At 35.1% G+C, this 19324-nt stretch overlaps 1 protein-coding gene across 1 annotated transcript in view; it reads left to right on the top strand.

Annotated features, from left to right (window-relative positions):
* celsr3 (cadherin, EGF LAG seven-pass G-type receptor 3) overlaps window positions 1-19324 on the top strand; it is a 92119-nt gene that overhangs the window by 37358 nt on the left and 35437 nt on the right. The window contains exons 13-18 of the mRNA XM_015403898.1: window positions 6879-7020; window positions 8326-8446; window positions 10627-10810; window positions 10975-11076; window positions 11164-11258; window positions 11770-11979. Coding sequence (XP_015259384.1) covers window positions 6879-7020; window positions 8326-8446; window positions 10627-10810; window positions 10975-11076; window positions 11164-11258; window positions 11770-11979 — 854 coding nt within the window. The remainder of the gene's footprint in view (window positions 1-6878; window positions 7021-8325; window positions 8447-10626; window positions 10811-10974; window positions 11077-11163; window positions 11259-11769; window positions 11980-19324) is intronic.

Here is a 19324-nt window from a genome sequence, read left to right as displayed (position 1 = left end):
ATGTACAAAAAGAGGATATTTATTTGCTTAAACTATGTTTTTTTAGTTAATTTAATATGCAATATAACCATGTGACAATATAACCATGTTTTATCCCCTCTAGATATCAGAAAGCCTTGGACAGGTCAAACTTGAGGTGAATTACTTATAGTATAGTATAGATTACTTAGTAATCATCTATTACACATTTTAGATTTCAAATATTCATTTACACTTTTTTCAAGTTTTAAATATGTAGAAGGGCCCATTTATCAGATTTTATTTTATAAAACCCATTTAATGTATAAACTTATAACATGAGTTGGATATGTTGCTGTGCTCTTCATTCACATTTGAAGATCCAGGCAAAGAGTTGGCTATGAGCGGTGACATCAGTCAGGCTGTACTTCCATTGTGACCAGATACGTAATCATGCCGCATCAAACATGCTGTTGGAAACACATGAGAAGAAAGGCTGGTTCAGTGAGCAGACAGCCTATTGATCTATCATGATTATAGTCTTGTGCAGAAGTCAAGCTGCTGTTGTGGTACAACAAAGTCAGATGAGAAACAATGAGTCACACTTTAAAACCCAGTGGGCATAACTTCAGACACAAATATATGGTCCTTGACTCTGGAAGTCAGAAACAAACTTACTTCAGCTTCAATTAAATGCATACATCTTTGTTCTTCTAGACTCAAGCCTTTCGCTATGTCTCTCCATATTGGGTATGGCTGTGACAAGGCCAGCGTCATTAACAGCATTTGAAGACAGTCAAGGCCTCTGCTTTTTTTCCTCCTCATTTGGTTTCCATGGTGAACATGACTGAGCTTGATGGAGAAGGATTGGATGCAAACATGGGCTCAATGTAAAGGATTAAAAAAACAAAAAAACTGTTACACTATGATTATAAAGGTGCTTCTTTATGCCTGAATTTGTGGTAATAATTATGGAATAATGAAAATCAACAACTACAAACTGAAAAATTAAATACCTCAACTTTCTCTTTGTTGAACTCGCAAGACACAAGAACTAAAATTACTAGGTGAAATGTATACAGACTGTAATGAGCTTTTATAAAATTTTATATTTTTTAAACTTATTTACATTTAAAAATTCAGAAAGCACTTAATACATGTAGGAGATTCTTAGCGAATAAATGTCTTTGAAAGGCTTTGTGGGTCTGCAGCTGCAGTCCAAGGCCAAAGGCTTATTGGATACAGTCTATTGCATTTTCTATAGACAAATACACAAAAGCCCACCTCACACATCTTTGTCAGCTCTTGAGAGACAGGAGAGAAGCTAGGCAAGCTGCAAACACACCAGTGAGTGCCTCTTCAATCCATCAAACAATCCCTCAGTTCATTGCTGTGGAATTAAAAATGGAGCCTGGAAGCTGAAATTGTTTGCTTAAGGTTGGAGGAAAGAGAGATTTTTATTGATTAAAAAGAAGCTTTATGAAAGAATGTGAACTGTTTTTGCATTTTGGTATCACGTTCTGGACTTTCATCCAATATATATTCATATATAGATATATATTGGTATGGATTTAACACACGGTCCAACTGTGCAGGTTTATTTTATTTTATTTTTTCCTTTTTTTCTGATGGAAATTATATTTTGGGATGGTCAAACAAAGAGCTGCCCAAGGCTTAAACAATCAAGGTCACTGCTTAGAGCTTTGAAACAATCAGGGGCCTTCCATTCATGATTGAATTACTAACATGGACCTTAGTTAGAACATGTTGAAATATGTTTATTGGAAATAAGAGGTATATAAAGTTTGATTTTTTCTTTTCCAGTATAAGTGAAAATATTTTATAGCAATAAAGATTCAAATTTATGATGTAAAGGAAGTTTACTTTATTAAAGTGCAAGGAAAAATCTGCAGATAAAATTCTGTTTATGTGCTTCTTAGTTTAACTGTGATAACTTCTTGAATTAATGTTTTTGTTTTTTTTGTTTTTTTAGCTTCTTGTAATGTCACCTGGAATTTGTATCAAATGTTTTAAACAGAACACGACAATCCCCAAATTTGAGTCAGGTCTTAAAAAGTTATGTGTTCTTTTTTGCATTACTGCTAATTTGTAGACACCCCTATGTTTTCCTACCACAATCTGTAATAATTGAAGCTGTATCTTGACTTGGAATAAGATTAAAAAAAATTTGCCAGAATTTCCAAGAATTAATACCAAATGAACCACGATGCATATGCTTGTTCATGATATAATTAATTGACTACATTAAGTTCACTGTTGCTTCTAGTCATTTCATTTCGAAGATACAGATGAGCCAGATCAGCAATATACCAACACCTGCAGCCTGAGGGAAATGATAAGACCCAAGTCTGATAGGACCAGTGGAGCAGATAGAGTTGTTCCTGTTGAAGTCTAAAAAAAAAAAGGAAAAAAGTAATACTGCAGGAGAGGCTGAGAAATGTTTTTTCACGGCTCTTGAGCCTCAATGGGATGATTAAGGTGTGCCCTCCTGAGCTGTCCGTGGTGCTGACTGAACCAGCCATCACAAAGCCTGCTCCATGAATGGACAACATTACATTTAGAATTGAGCAGGGCTGAGGGCCTTCTTTTAATATATTAATGGCAAACCATGCAAATTAAAACAAGTAATGAATACTTTTTTAGTTGTATCTAATTTGAATACTCTTTTTGTGCTTTCTAAACTGATAAAGAAACTTAACTTATCTCTAATTTTAATGGAGTGTTCTCAATACATTGTTTTAAACCATAAAGAATGCTTTCTTGTAACTTATTATGTCTAAGTTGTTGGGCATCACAAATCAGCCCAGAACTTCCCCTAAATGAATCCTTCAATTCTTATATTTCTTGGTGATTTCTTTGATTCGTAGACAGTGAAACTGTAGCATGAAAAAGAATTTGATTTTGGGCCCTCAACTTTGGGTCTGTCCTCATTAAATGTTAAATAAGATCTTCTAAATGTATATATTTATAAAGTTAGAGTAAGAATTTGGAGTAAAGCAGCTTTTTGGTAAAGGCTATACCCCCAATCTGTATAAACTTCTTGTCTTTGCCCTATTTTATTTTTTATTAATGTTATTACATTTCTATGTGTCTTTCTAAGAGCCAACTTAATATGTGTGTCATCCTGAAATGATCATTGTGGTGCATTTCAACTGCTTTGGGCAGGCGCGCTGGAAGCTGTTTCAAGCGAGGGGGGCTGATGGCTGGGTTGGAAAACACATGACGTCATTATGTTGAGGGCTGTGGCTGACGTTTTTAACATAATATCGTAGGCCTACATTTGTCGCCAAAAACTGCCATTTAAAATGCATCCGAACAAAGCATGAACATTTTAAACTTTATTTCTTCTCTTTTAATCATTCAAAACAAACAACAGCTCCCAATCAACAGCATCAGGAAAACTTGAATAAAACATGGCCTAAATATAGCCTAAACTGAGCATTGAACGTCTTGAAAGTCCGTTCGACTATGGATATGGGGAATGATTTCATATCTGAAACAAAAAACACACACAAAAAAAAACTAATTTCATATTTTATCACTAAATAGCTTAATACAGACATAATATTTAGTGATATGCAGCCTTATTCTAGCGTAGACTTCTTCAGCCACAGGACTACGATGAATAGGCACAGCATATAGAAATAAATAACAAAATTAATAACGCTAAATAAATGCTCGGCGGCAGTATAGGGGAATTAAAACCATTTCCTACCTCGAAATAGTCAGAATACGTTTCTGCTGCCTTTTGCTAGCAATGCCTGAACGAATGTGAGGTGGTGGAAGCACTTCAGGGGGAGTAGCCTAGTTTTTTATGAAATATTAAAATAATGAATCATTAGTTCATATCTTATACACTGCCCATCATTTTAATCCCATATCAAACACAGTCTTTTAAAAAATAAATACATAAATAATTTCATGTTTTTAAGTACACTATTATGTTACTCCACAGCCCCCCACCATGGGGGGCTGATGCTATGACGAGGGAGGCTGCAGCCCCCGCAGCACCCCCCTTCCCGTGCCACTGGCTTTGGGTTGTAAATCTGTACAACCGGAACATTTACTACTAGTGCAAACATAGTAGTGGATTAGCACATAGTTAAAAGCTGAAAAAATTTTTATTTTTCATTATACTGATAATTTTTAAGTTTTTTTATTCAAAAGTGCATTCTTTCCTTTAAAGAATTTGTCTTAATTACTACAGTCCTGTTAAAAGAACCCTACATATACCAATCAGTCAGCTGATAAGATACTGTAATGGGCTTTTGAAAATATCTTATGCAACAAACTGTGTCAATCCATTGTTCCTTACTCAAGAGAAAAACATATAGTACATATTTTAAATATTTAATGATTAAAATGACATAGGATATATTCATCTTTCATGTTTTGAAATTAAATCAGAGTAAAAGTTACCTATTATCTGTCAGTCAAGTTAACCAAAAACAGGAAAACATTTGTTAAGCAGCAGAATATTAGTAGGAGAATTGTAAGGGGAATTTAGAATCTAATTTAGATGTTAACATGCACTGAGATTACTGTCCCTCTTAGATAATTTAGGAAACCTTGGATCATGATGTCTTTACTTTGTATGTTGGTGTAGATACATCTAAAGGAAATACACCAAACACCCTCCTTTCTTGACATAATAAAAAAATGTGGGCCGGAAATATCAGGAAGAGACTGGTAGACCTCCCTAAATCTGGTTTATCATCAGCTCTGAGATCAGCCACTCTTCAACACTGACTTTGTTTCCTGTAAGCCACTTTGCAACCAGTTTGGCTCTATGCTTTAGAACCAATGCAAGTAATTGCTTAATGTAAAGCATTTAGAGGCATGTAAGAAATTTCTAAACTGCATTTTTCATGCGACAGAATTTCCTCAAACTATGCATCAATCTTCTGGGTCTGATTGTGTTATCTGGTATATCGCAAATACTTTACATCTTAATATGTTCTTACAACTGCAAGTTCTCCTACACCTTTCAAAACAAACGGAAAATATGCAATAGTATGACTTCTATACCAGATAGAATCAGTGTTAATACAAAAGCCTTTCCCAAAACATAATTCAAATCCCTAAAATAAACATATTTTGATTAAGAGGAAATTATGCAAATTTCTATTTTGTTTGCTTTTTAGTCAATCTGCTTGTAATTTATTAGAAACCTTCACTGGCATCCTAAAATTGATTGTTTCTATAAATAACACTATTCTAAAGACTAAATTGCCCAATTATGTTGTTTTCATATTAAAAGAAGCCCTTTGTGAGAAGCTGATTCCATTTGTTCTAAATACACCCCAAAGTGTTCATGGAGGACTCTGCTTTAGTCATTAGATTAAAGAGGGGGGTTTTGTGCTTGCCTCTATTACCATACGAGAGGCTGTGTGTGTTTGTGTGGAGTACCTGGGGATCACAGTGAAGTGAGTGATGGCTTCGTTCATCACACCACACAGGTGCAACCCTGAATGGAGCGCCGTTAGTGTGTTGAACGCCACCGTGTTGCAGACGTGTATTTAAGTGCCTTGGAGTGTTTTTGTGTAGAAGTCATTTTTTTTAGCTGCTGGAGATCTGGGGGCTCCTTCCATAGAGAGAAGTTTGTCTTGCTCAGACAAATTCATGTTTATGTTTTCTGGGTTCTTGTTTTTTGTATCCCTGGGTTTTTTCTCAAACTTAAAACTTTAGTTGGAAAACATTTATAAAATAAATAAAATATGATTATATAAACCTTTATTGTTATTATATAAGATTATAATTGATGGCCTTGCAGGTGACGCAGTGGTTAGTGACACGACCCATGTACGGAGGCTTTAGTCTTCGAAAAGGCCGGCCCGGGTTCGAATCCTACCTGAGGTCCTTTGCTGCATGTCTCTCCCCCTCTCTCATACACCCTTTCCTGTCAGCCTACTGTCAGAAAAACAAGCCACTACTGCCACAGAAGCAAAAAAATAAAAAAGATGATAATTGTGCAGTATTATCTTTATGAGATTAGATTATTTTACTTCTGTAATTAACTTCAGTTTAATTATAACTTTCTGTATAAAGCCTAATTGAAAAAATGGATAAAAATCTTTTGGACCTTAACCTGATTGATACAGTAACCTAAAATTTAATCCATAAACATAATAAATCTCCTAAGTTCCTAGAAGTGTTGCAATTCAGACAGCCATTGAGTTTAAAGTAATCAATCCTAATTTAAAAAAAAAGTAGAAACTCTAATTTTAAATCTGTAAAGCTCTTATTTGCTGGGACCAGTTTCAGTTTATGAAGACGTCTCAATATGCAAACATATTCTAAAATGCCGGAACAAAAAATTTATTTGAACCTTCTTTCTGCGGGAGTACATTTATTTAAATTAAGAGCAGTCAGTGTCACAGTGTGTATAAAGAGCAGCTGCTATAAAGTCAGTTTTAGACAAACTGTTTTTAGTTGGCATAATTAATCACCCTGTTTTTCATTTTTTTTGTTGTCATAGACATTTCCGAATCCATGCAAAATGCATGTTCCACATCCTGCAGAGGCTGAACACTTAAAAAAAATCATAAGTGAAAACTTTGCTGGTATCTAGTATAACTCAGTTACAATAAAAGCAATTATTCTTATTCTTAAAGTCTTTTAGCTATAAGTAACTAAGTATCCTGATTGTCATAATTTGTCATCTCCATGTGATTGTAAAGGATGTTGTTACAGGCAAGATTCTACATCTTCTACAGCATCTCCTAACATGTATAAACTGGCAACTTATTTTTGTTATCTGGACTTCATAAAAGTATTTCAAATGATATTATATGAACTCTGTGTTGTTATACACCTTATTAAGGGATTTGAAAATACCAGTTTTATTTGTGTATTGTTGTTTGTTTTGTTAAAGAAAAGTCTCCATTTGTATTTCCCAGGGTACTACGGGAAAAGCTGCACTGATGCCTGTCACCTGAGTCCTTGTGAAAACGAGGCTCAGTGCCACCGCAAGCCCAGCTCTTCCCATGGATACATTTGTGACTGTGGAGACAATCACTATGGGCAGTACTGCCAGCACAGGTATACACACACACACCCACACACAGTCATGTCTTCATGACTTATGGGGGCATTTCATTGACTTACATTAATTTTATATCGCCTAACCCAGACCCTTACCCTAACTATTAACAACATATACCTAACTTGACCCCAACTCAAAGAATAGAACTTTACCATATGGGAACCAGGACTTTGGTCCCCATAAGGAAATAGGTTCCCATGACACACACACCAACATGGTTAATTGATTCAGCAAGCAAACCTGAATTTGACTGCGAGGTGTGTGAAGCATCTGAAGTACTTTGAGGTCTAAACCATTTAAGCCCAGTCAGGGTTTGTGTGTCTTGTTAGCTCCTACTCTGACTCTGAACAAGTCAAAAGCTACTCTTGGTTTTTATGTGTGTTCCTACTTTCCCGCAATGGCAGTGACTTTGACCTGAAACTGAGCACTTTGCTTCTCTGAGAAATCCATTCAGCTGATTCTTTTTCTTCTAATCTGGTCAGTCTTTTAGTGTGTATGTGTTTCAACTTTTCATCATAAAATTAATCAGAGTGTAAGTATTTTCCATAACGATGCACCTGGTTAGGCACTAATAAAGTGAACACTTTTAGTTTCTGCTGAAACATCTGTTCAGACTGAATATAGAAGGTTGATTGAATAATGATTCTAATTATCTCTAATATTTTCTGTGCGTCATGTCTTAAAATACATACATTTACATATTGCTGCATGCAAAGTTCCCTTGATTACATTAATCATACATTGTAAGAGGGAGGGATGTCAGAAACTGAAAAGAAAAAAAAAATACAGCTAGAAGATTTGCTGATGTAATTTTTTCAATACTTATGCAATTTCTCCTTTATCAAATAAAGTCTTGCTGAGGTGAAATGTCTTTTTGAGAAGGTCTTGTTGTTATTATTATTTCTGAAACTATCATGACAAATAACATAAAATGAGTTGACAGGTGAAACACGTTTCTGCCTGAGGGAAGCCTTGTATCAACATTTTTATTGTAAGGGAAGTGTTTTCTTCTTTGTTTCTGTTCTCCCATCAAAGACAATCATCAAACAAAGCGTCTTGTCTTTTTTGGTTTGGTGAGAGTAAATACTTGCTTTCTTCCTAGATCAATCTCTCACTTTCCTATTTAAAAAAAAACAAAACAAAAAAAGAAAAAACAAAAGAATTAGCTCCCCGATGTTTGAATGGAAATATAGACAACTAGTGAAAACCTGTTTTTAATGACTTAATCAACATATCGTATTATTTGACTGATAAATATTGTTTTTTCTGCTTCTTTTATGGCTGTTTTTTTTATCTTGTAGGATTGACCACCAGTGCCCTCGGGGTTGGTGGGGATCTCCCACCTGTGGACCGTGTCACTGTGATGTAAATAAAGGCTTTGACCCTGACTGCAACAAGACGAGTGGACACTGTCACTGCAAGGTAATCAAGACAAATACAAACACTTTCACAGTCTAGAGTGGCAACCTATGGATCTGTTTCCATAGAGCATGGAAAATTTATATGAAAAATGAACATATATATATATTTATATATATATATATATATATATATATATATATATATATATATAAATACATGTATAGATAGAGAAAGATGAGAGGTAGGCAAAAAAGAAACATAAGTGATTTATTATTTACATGGTAGCTAAAGCAACATCAAAACAAGTTTTAAACTAAACTTGCATTAAAGCAATTTTTTTTATCTAATAAGCAGATAAAAATCTTTGGTTAAAAATTCACCTTAAAAATAAAACTATAAAGAAATCTTTGCAATAGCTGAATGCTAACATTGCGCAGCTTTACAGACTAACCATGACCTAGTATTATATGATATCCAGTCCTGCTTTAACATAACTGTCCTTTTTTTTTTATAAATGTGCTTTAAAAAGTTTGTTTGCAGCCAGTGTGCTTAACCCAGATTTATCCTGCATTTAATCTGATGTTTTGACCACAATCTTTAATCTAGGATATTGAACTCAGCTCTGACCCGTATACACACACACAGGACACACAAAGGCAAACAACAAACTTGGATCTATATCCATCCCTGAAGAAAATATTTTATCGACCAAATTATGGTTCCTGGAGCGTCTCCAGACGTTACACAGTTGGCCCGATCAATGTCTAAGTATTGCTTTTATTTTCCTTTGTTTCTGTACTGCCCAGGGTTTCCATAATAATGATCCTCACTTCCAGCTGCGTTTTAAGAATTGTGAAAGTGGTACTTTAATGTCAAATAAATCCAGCTGATATAGGTCTTCCTCTTAATTTAATCAGCAATTCATATTATTGCTGCTTTTGTGTTGAGTTTCCAGACGAAAACTATAGTTGATTCTTTTCTGACAATCGTTGAACCTCTAAAAACAGAAAAAGAGGTGATCTAAAAGCAGAAATAGAAAGATAAAAATGGGGTGGAAATTAAGATTATAAGTTATATTTAAGTTCTGTAATAAATTGAAAAATGCTTTATTAATACCAAGGGGTAATTAGATGATCAGATTATGGTCCTATTCCCAGAAATGACTCACCTTTATTGTGCTGGATTGAATTCAATTTTCCCACATGAAATTCCACACTGTGAGTTGAACTCCAAATGGGATAAAATATGTAGATTGGATCAAAATATGATTTTCTTCTCTAAGTATGTCACAAATACTGTATGAGAGCTATAGATTTAGCTTCCAGTTCTAAGAATAAATTATGCTTGAACTCTAGAATGCCTGTAAGTTTACTTGTAACTTCTCTTGTTGCTGTAAAGCTGAGATTATTTTTAGTTCAGATCCCATTTTACAAAGAATATTTAGGTATCAAGTCGATAATACACAGAGGACAGCAGTTCATCATACTGTAGAGTAGCTGCATGACTGAGCGGACTGCTAAACAGTTTGATGTGGTTGGACATTGGCAGAAAAACAGAGCTGTTAGCTTAGCAGCGCTATGACCTGACCTGCTGGAAGCATCCATAGCTTTTTGTTTTCCTGTTAATGTTAATCACCAAGAACCAGTTTTGTGCTTTTTGTTGTTGTTGAGCATCTCTATAATAAATTCTCTAAAGCTTAACAGAACTACTAGGAGAATCGACACATGCATCACATCCAGTGAAGAAAAAACCTGTTACCTTGATACTGCAGTAGATTTTAGTGGATGAAATAAAGAAAGTTGTCTTAAAATTATATTATTATAAATATATAAATATCATGAAATTATATTATTAAGCTTAGTCTGCTTATAATATTGGTATAATAGCAAACAGTGACATTATTTAAAATCTATTTTGTTATATTTTAAAAGTAACCCACAAACACAGAAGTTGCTGCTATTTGACCACTTTTTAGAGACTTAAAGTTTGTCCAACTTTCATAGAAGCTTCACCTCCAACTAGGCCTGCATGACACCAGAAAAACTGATGCATGAAATTGTAACACTATTTGTAAATAATTTATTACTGATACTAATTACGAATTTAAACACATGTCCCTTCATCTTTTCTTTTACTTTCCTCAGTTTATGCTGATAAACTAAAAACACCTCCCTCATTATGTTCAATAACTTTGGGGTTTAAATGTGCAGTCAGTGAAAGACCTTATCTTCTCTGTACAGGAGTTTCACTATCGCAACAGAGTCTCTGACACCTGCCTCCCATGCGACTGTTACCCGGTGGGCTCCTTTTCACGATCGTGTGACCCTGAGACGGGCCAGTGTCAGTGCAGACCTGGCGTGATCGGCCGCCAGTGCAACATGTGTGACAACCCCTTTGCTGAAGTCACTAATTCAGGATGTGAAGGTGAGAAGGAAGAACAGTTTTATGTGAACCTAAGTTGGGAAACATCTGTGCTTGTTTTTATTTATCAAGCTATACTATAAATTGTTTTTACTCCAAACATTTTAATGTTTGGCATGAGCCTTTTTTCCAGATACATAACATTTTTGATGCTGTTCTCCTTGCAGTTATCTATGATGGCTGTCCAAAGACCATCACTCAGGGGATCTGGTGGCCTCGAACCAAGTTTAACCTTCCTGCCGCTGTGCCCTGCCCCAAAGGCTCTGTAGGTTAGTACACATACACACTAGTGCTGTCCAATTCTAAACCCAGCTCACTTTAAACCTCTCTAATTCTTCCTTTTTGTCTTCTTACAGGTGCAGCAATCCGACACTGTGATGTGGAGAGAGGGTGGCTGGAACCAGACCTTTATAACTGCACCTCGCCTCCATTTGTCGAACTCAACATCGCTGTATGTAGACTTTAAACTTAGACAATTTAAAAGAACAAATGTCTTCATGGTTTATGAAACATGCATTTGGGATTTTTCAGGAATACCAAATCAAGAAGGAGTTTTATTTCACAACAGTGGAATAAAACTAAAGCAAATATTTGCTTGCATTTATTTGTGAATGGCTTATTTACTATGTTGGTGTGGTATTTCTTTTTTGAAATGTAAGGAAAAGAAACAGAGATTCACCTTCTGATGTATGACAGCATCAGTTACACCTGGGCTAAAAAAAAAAAAATATTTTAAAAATCCACAAAAAAGAAAAACATTTTGGCACCGAGCACATTCACAGAAAAATGAGATGTTCTGTTCAACATATTAGGTTCAAGGATATGTTCTTGGATTATCATTTTAATAAATTACCAGGACCTTTAGTACCTTGAGCTTTTCATGTTGTATTTTTTTCTGTCAAATCTCATTAACATTTCTGAGGATAACAGTTATGCTTTTTGTCATATTTTGTTTTGTTAAGCTTGATTCCCTGGAGCGTAATGAGACGGAGCTGAACACCATCATGGAGAAAAAGCTAGCTCACCAGCTCAGGGACGTTACCGAGGCTACCAGCCGCCTCTATGGCAATGACCTGCAGATTGCTGAGCGACTCCTCTCCCGCCTCCTGACGTTTGAGACCCAACAGAGTGGCTTTGGCCTCACCGCCACTCAGGACGCACACTTCAATGAGGTCAGACACCATCTTGTGGTTGTTTTACATTTTTATTTATTTGCTTTTAATGCATAGATCTAAAGAAAAGTGCCCTTACATTGATATGTAATAGTTGTGCCTTCTGCTTGGAGTGGAGGCATACGGCTCATTGTAAAATTATTTTTAATTATAATGCCCATTAATCTCTAATATTTTATCTAAATTCCCTGAAACAATAATACTGCATGCTACTGAACACATTCTCTATCTGTCTTAGTGTCTGCCACATGCTAGAAAAGACACAAAATGAAAGAAGGCCGATGACCTGATGCTTTTTGAAACTAACTTTCTTGAATTTCGCTGCTTTTCTCTGTGATTCTCAATAAAATAGGGAAATAAGAACATCTTTGGTAAAAAGATTATTTGATTCTGGCTGTGAACGTTAAATTGCTATGAAGATTCAAGGTTATCTACTCATCAGCTATTCTATTCTAAGTTATAAAAAGCTAAGTTATAAAAAAAGGTCCTAGAGGCCAAAGCTAATAGCTACATGGTCTAAACCAACTTTAGACTCAAGAGCATTAAAGTAAATTATGCTAACTTAAGTTTGTAAAGCTATACTGCTGACCTTCACTGCACAAACTAAATATAAAAGAAGTATTTAAAATAAGTGTAATTGAAGTAGGCAAATAATATGATCTGCCAATTGAATGATAACCGTTGCTTTTAAAATAAGATAAGACAATGCAATATTTTTTTCTTATTTTAAATGTAAATTGTTTTATTCCATTGGTAAAGAGTCTCACATACCTGCTTAATTTAAGACAAAATATGTTATTTTAACAAGTTATATTTTAGATTTTGACTGCAGTGTGTTAGAACTAGCAAATGATTTACAGAACAGTTGTATTGGAACAGAGCAAAGGAAATGGAGAGTGGAGTTGGTTCCTAGTTGGTGGCCAATATATTTCCTGTGTTAAATAGTGAACATAGTGAACAAAGAGAATATCTAAAAAGCTTTTATCTTCTGATTAAATAATTAATGAATAAGTTAGGAAATGTGAAAAATTTAACAGAACTGAAGTCGCTTTAGATACTGTTATAGTCATTTTGACCAGAAAAATTTTCCATGTTTCATTCTCACTGTTGTACAATGCCAGTAGCTTTCTGGTGAAGCATCGCCCCCTAGCTCCATTTGCTGCCTAAATAATAATCGAGCTGTGTGTTAATAACCATCTAGTACAAACATGTTGAGAGTTAAATGAGGTATTCATGACTGGAGTTGGTCTAAGATGCTAGAATCCACCTTGGCCACTATTGAGGTAGCTTTTGACTTGAGTATGTCTTGTGCTGTATTTCAGGTAATCCCCATCCAAACTCCATGCCAGTAATTTATGCAGCTACAATATTGGTATATTAGTAACATATTCAGTTTAGCTGCCTCTAATGCCACAGATCTTTATGAACAAATAGAAACAAGAAGTTTGTATTTTGGACATCATTATGACGGAAAACAGGAACAAAAGTTAGAAATAATTATGATTATTTAAATAAGATTAGTCTGCAAATTTTCGCTTTGATATCGCAGCTTAATATTTTCATGTTGTTGCACCACTAACCATTTCAGTTAGCTTGCAACTACTGTAGTTTCAATGAATCCTGACTTAAAAAGCCAGAGCTATGCATTTAAAGTTTCTAATGGAAAGAAAAACATATGAAGAATAAATTGGAAACAGACTAGAGTCTCACTAAATGCTGTTTATTGTTAAAGAAAGATGTGGTTGAAGTCAGAATCAGAATCAAGTTTATTGCCAAGTAGGTTTGCACTTACAAGGAATTTGACTTGGTGTTGTTGGTGCAGACAAAAAACAAAATAAGATAGAATATATATATACACAGAAGCTATATACACACAGTAGACTGTGCGTTAATGTAACGCAGAAATCCTGAATGGAGAGAAACATTGTCCAGTGTCACGGGCGGCTCTTGGCCTTGTTGATAAGGCCGGTAGCAGATGGGAAAAAACTGTTTTTGTGGCGGGAGGTTCTGGTCCTGATGGACCGCAGCCTCCTGCCAGAGGGAAGTGACTGAAGTATGATTAGTTTTAGAGTGCAGAAATATTTTTGATTAGATGTAAATTGCATATATTTTTAGGTAATATCCTTGAGATGGAAAAAAGTGTGAAAACTACTGTACCTATCAGGTTGCTCAGACAATTCTTTCTTTTTGCTGTATAGTACTTAAATTTGTAAATTGTAACAATGCATTCAGCATATTAGACCTGTATAGCTTAACGAGATGTATAATCAGAAATTGTAGAAAACAAGAGGTTGTTTAAATCACACAAAGCACGTTTTGTTTTTTAACTAACTTCTAATTGCTCTAATTATTTGATTTCTGATTAAAAAAAGAACCTTGTTTAAATGTTTCTTCTTCATTTTACCTTGACTTATGAAAAAGCTGCTGTTTTTAACCACCACGTATGATTGATAGACTGCACAACTATGAGGGACAGAGTTGGTGACATGATATTAAAATAAGATGTCTACCTCTCTGAAATGGGAAGTGCTGCTCCTTTGGGACTGAGGTGACAGTCACTCATGAGATATTGCAACATGTCAAATAAACACGTCAAAATCTCGTTTTACCTGCTGCGACGCCGACAGCTGTGGATGCACAGTTTGAGCAGATCACAGCTGTTTGACTGACATTTCATTTGGCTCTTTCAAATTTTCAGGGTAGTTATCAAATTTAGCAGAAAGAGACTAAACAGCTGAAAAATAATCATAAAAACCCATTTTCCGTTTTGTAAGCTATCAGCTGATGCTTCAGGTATTTCCAATTTGCTTGTTGCACCGGAGACATGAAGACAGAGCCTGCTTCTTTTCATAGAGGAAATTTAAAAAAATAGTTTTCATCTTCTGCTTTATCACTGTCACTCAAACATATTTTTGCATGTCGAAGAAAATCCTAGCGTCTTTTTTTAAAGCAGAGGTGCCAGAGGTGGTATTACTAAGTCTTAAAGTATTATGCATTTTTCTTCCCACCTGGAGGATTTTTTTCACATTAGTAGCGATCCAAAACATCCGGATATTTTTCACTCTTTAATCTTTAGCCTTTCAGTTACCAGGGAGTCATTTATTCAATTTAATGAGGTCTATAATCAGAAATAAAAAGCAACAGTTTCCTCTGATTCATCCCACCTGCTTAAAATAATGAATTTTGCTTAAACTGAGGATTGTATCCATCTGTTGACAGCTGTAGCAGCAGTAGCCACACCCCTGTGGAGTGAAATGAGAGCAAAAAAAAAAAAAACTGAAACGGTTTTAATTAAATAGTAGAAGTAAAAGAAAATGATTTTTTTTTTTTATATAAAGCTGTGTTCCTGTTTTCAGTTTTACATATTTCCTTTTTTTTTTAAGTTCAACCTTTGACTTATCCTCTTACACACCATACATGTCAATAAATCTATTATTTTATCATTTATAAGATTAAATCACAGTTAATTATAGTTTGGTTCCCTCACAATGCCAAACATGCTTCATGTTGCAAAATACATGACTATTGCCTGACAAAGACAGTTTCTATGCCAACCGAGTAGCAGCATAAATTATGTCTTATACAGAGGGAAATAAAAAGTAGCAACAAAAAAAAAAAGAAACCCTCCTATCTGACATCTAATTTAACCTCCCAGTAAACCACAATTACTCCTGTTAGGGCTTCAGCTTCTTTATAGTGTCATAAACCAGCTGTGCATTGCTACAATACTGCAATGTTACCACCTTTATTGTCAATCTTTAAATCACTCTTGAACAAAAACATCAACTCAATCACATTGTAAGTTAAACCTCTACCTCCTGCTGTCTTTATGCCATCTATTTAAAGGTAATAAGTGGTTATCTTTGTAGCACAACCACAGGCAGCCTGGTTTATTCATTTGAAAAGTGCCAAGAATATACATCTGATAACAGTTGACACCCTACTTTAGACGACAGCTATTAGGCAACATGAGCAGGTAATGCAGAGGACAGTTTCTATAGTAACACGATGGAGGTAGCAGATATTTGTGGCTGCAGGAAAAATGACTAAAGGCAGGGAGGACGATAGAGTTTTCTCATAGGGAATATGGCACTGTATGAAAATAGATGGAAAACATTTAATCTTCAAACAGTGATTAAAAACGGGGGTTTGTAAAATGCTGTAAATTGAGCTTTTTAAGTAGGTTCGCTGTTAAACTGTGACTGATGATTTCATAGTTTTTTAAAAACAATTGAAAGTGTAATCATTGCCATAGTCACTCTGAACAAATACATTTATTAGGTCCTGGTGTTGCATATCAGGTACAGCAATGCTGTTGGCATTATAACGTTTATTAAATATTAATTTAGTATATTAGGTTAATTCATTTGTATAAGTTGTGTTTCTAGCAAACATGCAAAAGATAGTTGATTAAAATGTGTTTCTTCAGAAAACATGAATATGATGCCTTTTTTGCCTTTTTTTTCTGGCAGGTGTGGTTTGGCAGACTAACATTTATTATAGAATAGAATAGAATTCGACTGTCACAAGTAGAGAGCAACATAATAATTTATATTTACTATTAAATGAATAATGTTTTACAGGCTAGGGAAGCATGATGAAATAATAACCGTCTATGGGCTGCTACTTTCAGCCTGCTTGTATGCACATCTTCGGCTCTTTATACTTTTGTGATGTGTTCATACATTCCTGTTTCTATAATTGTCTAATTCTATGTCTGTCCCCATGACAAAACACTTGAAATCCTTCCCTTTGTTTAATTTAATGGTATTTTTCATACTTTTCTATGGATCTCTGACAGTGGATTCAATCCGTTCAGGTTTAATCAGATTAAGTATTTTAGGTTTTGATTAAGAGGTGTTCTAAAACATGTCAGCCTAATTCAAAAAGGGGAAATACTTACAATTTTAGCACTAATAGGAAGTTGAAAAGATGGATCAGGTTTTAGACTCAGGTTTAACTCTCTTAAAAAAATGAAAATAAAAGCTAATAGCTACACTTAAACTAAATGTGTAAGATTGAAGTATTGGTTTAAACATTATTTCTTGTGATTAGGAGTGTTATTAGGTCAGTTTGTAAGCTATCATACCTCTGATAGCTGACCTGCTGCATGTGCATGTTTCTCTGTGAAAGTATAGCTTCATTTATTAGCCAGTGGTGTTCTTGCACTATATGTCCTATTAATGGTTCCTTACCATGTGTTCATGTAAGCTGTAGCCTCATAATAATGTCCACAGGGATGTCTCTCCAACCAAGCGCTTTATGAATTTGGGTTTATTTTTTTCCTGTTTTTTTCCCTAATCCTTTGACACATGCAGGAAGTACCCTCAGGAGAAAGTTTCAGTGAAATAACATTTATTGAACAGAAAGAGTAATGAAAACTAAAGGTAGGGAATAACCCGGTGCTCTGAAGAGAAATATATGGTGAGCTGTTGAAGACGCAACACAACTAAAGAGGGCTTTGTTCTGAGATAGAGAACCACAAAGTAATGATCATAGCATGTAGCTTGCAGTGATCTGGTTCTTGACATACCTTGGATGAGCATACACACAAAAGAATTAGTAGCGACAGGATTCGGGAACACAGAGACACAGGCAATATCTATGAATATATGACTGAATTTGGCTTGAATTACTATGGCAGGTTAATACACAGGCATGAGTGACTGGTGTACTGCTCCTCAAGCTGCTGTGGTGATTAGTAGATGAGATGGCGAAGAGCAGCCAGCACAGCAGCAGCCACCAGGATGCCCTCCTGGGAAAACACATAGAACCAACCCAGCCAGACGCTCCCACATACTGACAGTTTTAGAACAAATGGAACTATTATTACCCTAGGAGACATTCTGTCTAATTGTTAAACTGAAATGATAATTTTCCAAATGCCTCCTGTTTATAAGAATACAAGCACTCATAGCTGTTTACAGTCGAAAAAATGTGTTTACTCACTTCACAGGCTCATTTGATTTCATGATGTTTCTATTTTTTAAGTATTTTATTCAATAAAGTTATGATAAAACAGTAGCCAGTTGGTACTTTGTGAGACTTTAGTTTTGGGGGAAGAATCATTGTTTTTAAGTAAAATAAAATCCTTAGGCCCTGTTTATACCAGCAATGTAGTAAAAAAGCATTTTATTACAATCTTTGTATGGGATGTTTTAAAAAATGCAGTTTTTTGCTGCTCTCCTCCCCTGTTGCACTTCTTTTTGAAAAAATTGCTTTGACCCCTTTGAAAATCCTGGGGTCATCTTAAAGTCTGACCCCCAGATTATGACGTTTATTTTGGAAAATGTGCTAATAGGCACCTATAAGCTAGCAGGTCTGCCAAGCTTAAGATAATTTGTTAGAGTTGGTCCAAACAAAACAGTTTCTTGCTTAGGTATGTCCATACTACACAGGTCCTTCTGACTATATGTAAACAGCCTTGTTATCAAGGTAATGAATGTTAACAGGAAAACTGAGTAATGTGGCTGCTTCCGGCAAGTCAGTTCATATCTACATTTCCTGTGGTAAAGATTAATTCCCTTAGAATTTACAGTACAGTTTTAAAATGACCCATAATCTTTATTTGCACCTTATGTTGCCTTTCTACTGCTTCTTCAAGATCTGTACCCTCACATCAGCTTCTTTCTCTAGAGGTTTAATGATCGTCAGAATGGAATCAACTACATGAATTACCCATTCAATGTTAAATTAGCTGGAAGAGCTGTATCAGCTGTCTTTAAAATACAAGTAGCACTTTGACAAAGCCGCAAATGCAGCTTGATGGGGGATCATAATTATAATGGAAACACTGTGCAGTAGAGAAACACAGGAAAAGATAAGCAATATTTATACATTGATCGGGGCAATTGCATAGCATCTGGAGAGGCTACAAATCTCCAGGAATTGTATTTAAGTCAATAGGATGTCTTTTTCATGGATGGTTATAGATCTGTCATTGTCTCTATGTGTTTGTGTGTAATGTATGTGTAAGGGTCAGAGCTAAGGTAAATAAGACATTCAAAACAATTACTTAAATATGGGTTAGGGTTAGGAATGCTGGCTCCACACAGCCATTTTAAATCACAAATATATGAAAATGAGACAGATCTATTCAAATGAAGGACCAAATATTGTATAATAGCAGGTCTCAGTTTGTCTTTAATGCTGTGCAATGTTTGATATCAGTGTCAGCAAAAAATCTGGAACCCGTTTTCAAACTGGGCTGTTTTCCTCTTCCACACAAACATCCAAAAACCAATGCTTGTGAATGTTATAGCAAGCATCCAAGTTACTCTGGATATAACCTTAAGGATATAGGGACAAAATTTTCCTGCTACTTTTTATTTTGGTTTTAGAGCTA

Source organism: Cyprinodon variegatus, unplaced genomic scaffold (assembly GCF_000732505.1).
Source record: "Cyprinodon variegatus isolate N-32 unplaced genomic scaffold, C_variegatus-1.0 Scaffold1590, whole genome shotgun sequence".
In the NCBI taxonomy this organism is placed as follows: domain Eukaryota; kingdom Metazoa; phylum Chordata; class Actinopteri; order Cyprinodontiformes; family Cyprinodontidae; genus Cyprinodon; species Cyprinodon variegatus.
This window is presented reverse-complemented; position numbering and strand designations above follow the sequence as displayed.